At 40.5% G+C, this 776-nt stretch overlaps 1 protein-coding gene across 1 annotated transcript; it reads right to left on the bottom strand.

The window, feature by feature from the left end:
• Positions 1-378: 378 nt before the first annotated feature.
• Positions 379-710, bottom strand: LOC106477590 (homeobox protein orthopedia-like; the record flags this gene model as incomplete). Its single annotated transcript, XM_013938136.1, has 1 exon — positions 379-710. A coding segment is annotated over one exon (332 nt), but the record flags the coding sequence as incomplete, so codon positions are not given.
• Between the last annotated feature and the right edge of the window lie 66 nt (positions 711-776).

The following is a 776-nucleotide window of genomic DNA, read 5'->3' as shown; positions in this document are numbered from 1 at the left end:
CAGACATCGAGACACAACGAAGAGTTGGTATAGAATAATTAACACCCTGAAAGATAGGGTAATCTGGACAGGCTTAAACTGTACAGACATCGAGACACAACGAAGAGTTGGTAAAAGATAATTAACACCCTGAAATATAGGGTATTTGTAAAAAAAATGTTGTGTATTAATTTCTGCAATTAATAATTTCAATACATGGAACTACATTTGTCATTTCATAAAGTTTTACTTTTTGTAATACTTCTCAAATATATTCATATGATAAGCATAAGTATTCTTTTTATGGAAAGCACCAGTTTATTCTCTAGTGCATATAATAATAACATGTCTTCTTATTTAGTTTCCCAGATTTAGCGACAACGATATTAAGAAACGTACCTGTACGCGAGATTCTGTAAGTCCAATTCTCATGGCTAACTCCTCCCTCATGAAAATATCTGGATAATGTGTCTTGGCGAAGCTCCGCTCGAGTTCCTGAAGTTGGGCAGGAGTGAATCGGGTGCGATGTCGTTTTTGCTTTCCAGTTTTGTCCGCATCAGAGCTTAGGATTTGGCCTGAGCCGCCGCCACTTCCGCTCCCTGATATAGTCATAGGTCGCGCGTGAACACCGGCAGACTCCAACACCTGGAGTGTAGGTCCGCCGGGTGAATAATGGTGGTCCACCCTGCCGTTAGGCTTAAGGTTTTCTCCTGCTCCATCGTTCTTAGACACTGGAAGAAAAGGAGTTGCCGAACATGGCTTTATAGTGGCCGCTTAATTTTAGTTTCATTAGTTTT

Source organism: Limulus polyphemus, unplaced genomic scaffold, assembly GCF_000517525.1.
Source record: "Limulus polyphemus unplaced genomic scaffold, Limulus_polyphemus-2.1.2 Scaffold23864, whole genome shotgun sequence".
Classification (NCBI taxonomy): Eukaryota; Metazoa; Arthropoda; class Merostomata; order Xiphosura; family Limulidae; genus Limulus; species Limulus polyphemus.
The sequence above is the reverse complement of the archived record's forward strand: the minus strand, read 5'-3'. Positions and strand labels throughout refer to the sequence as shown.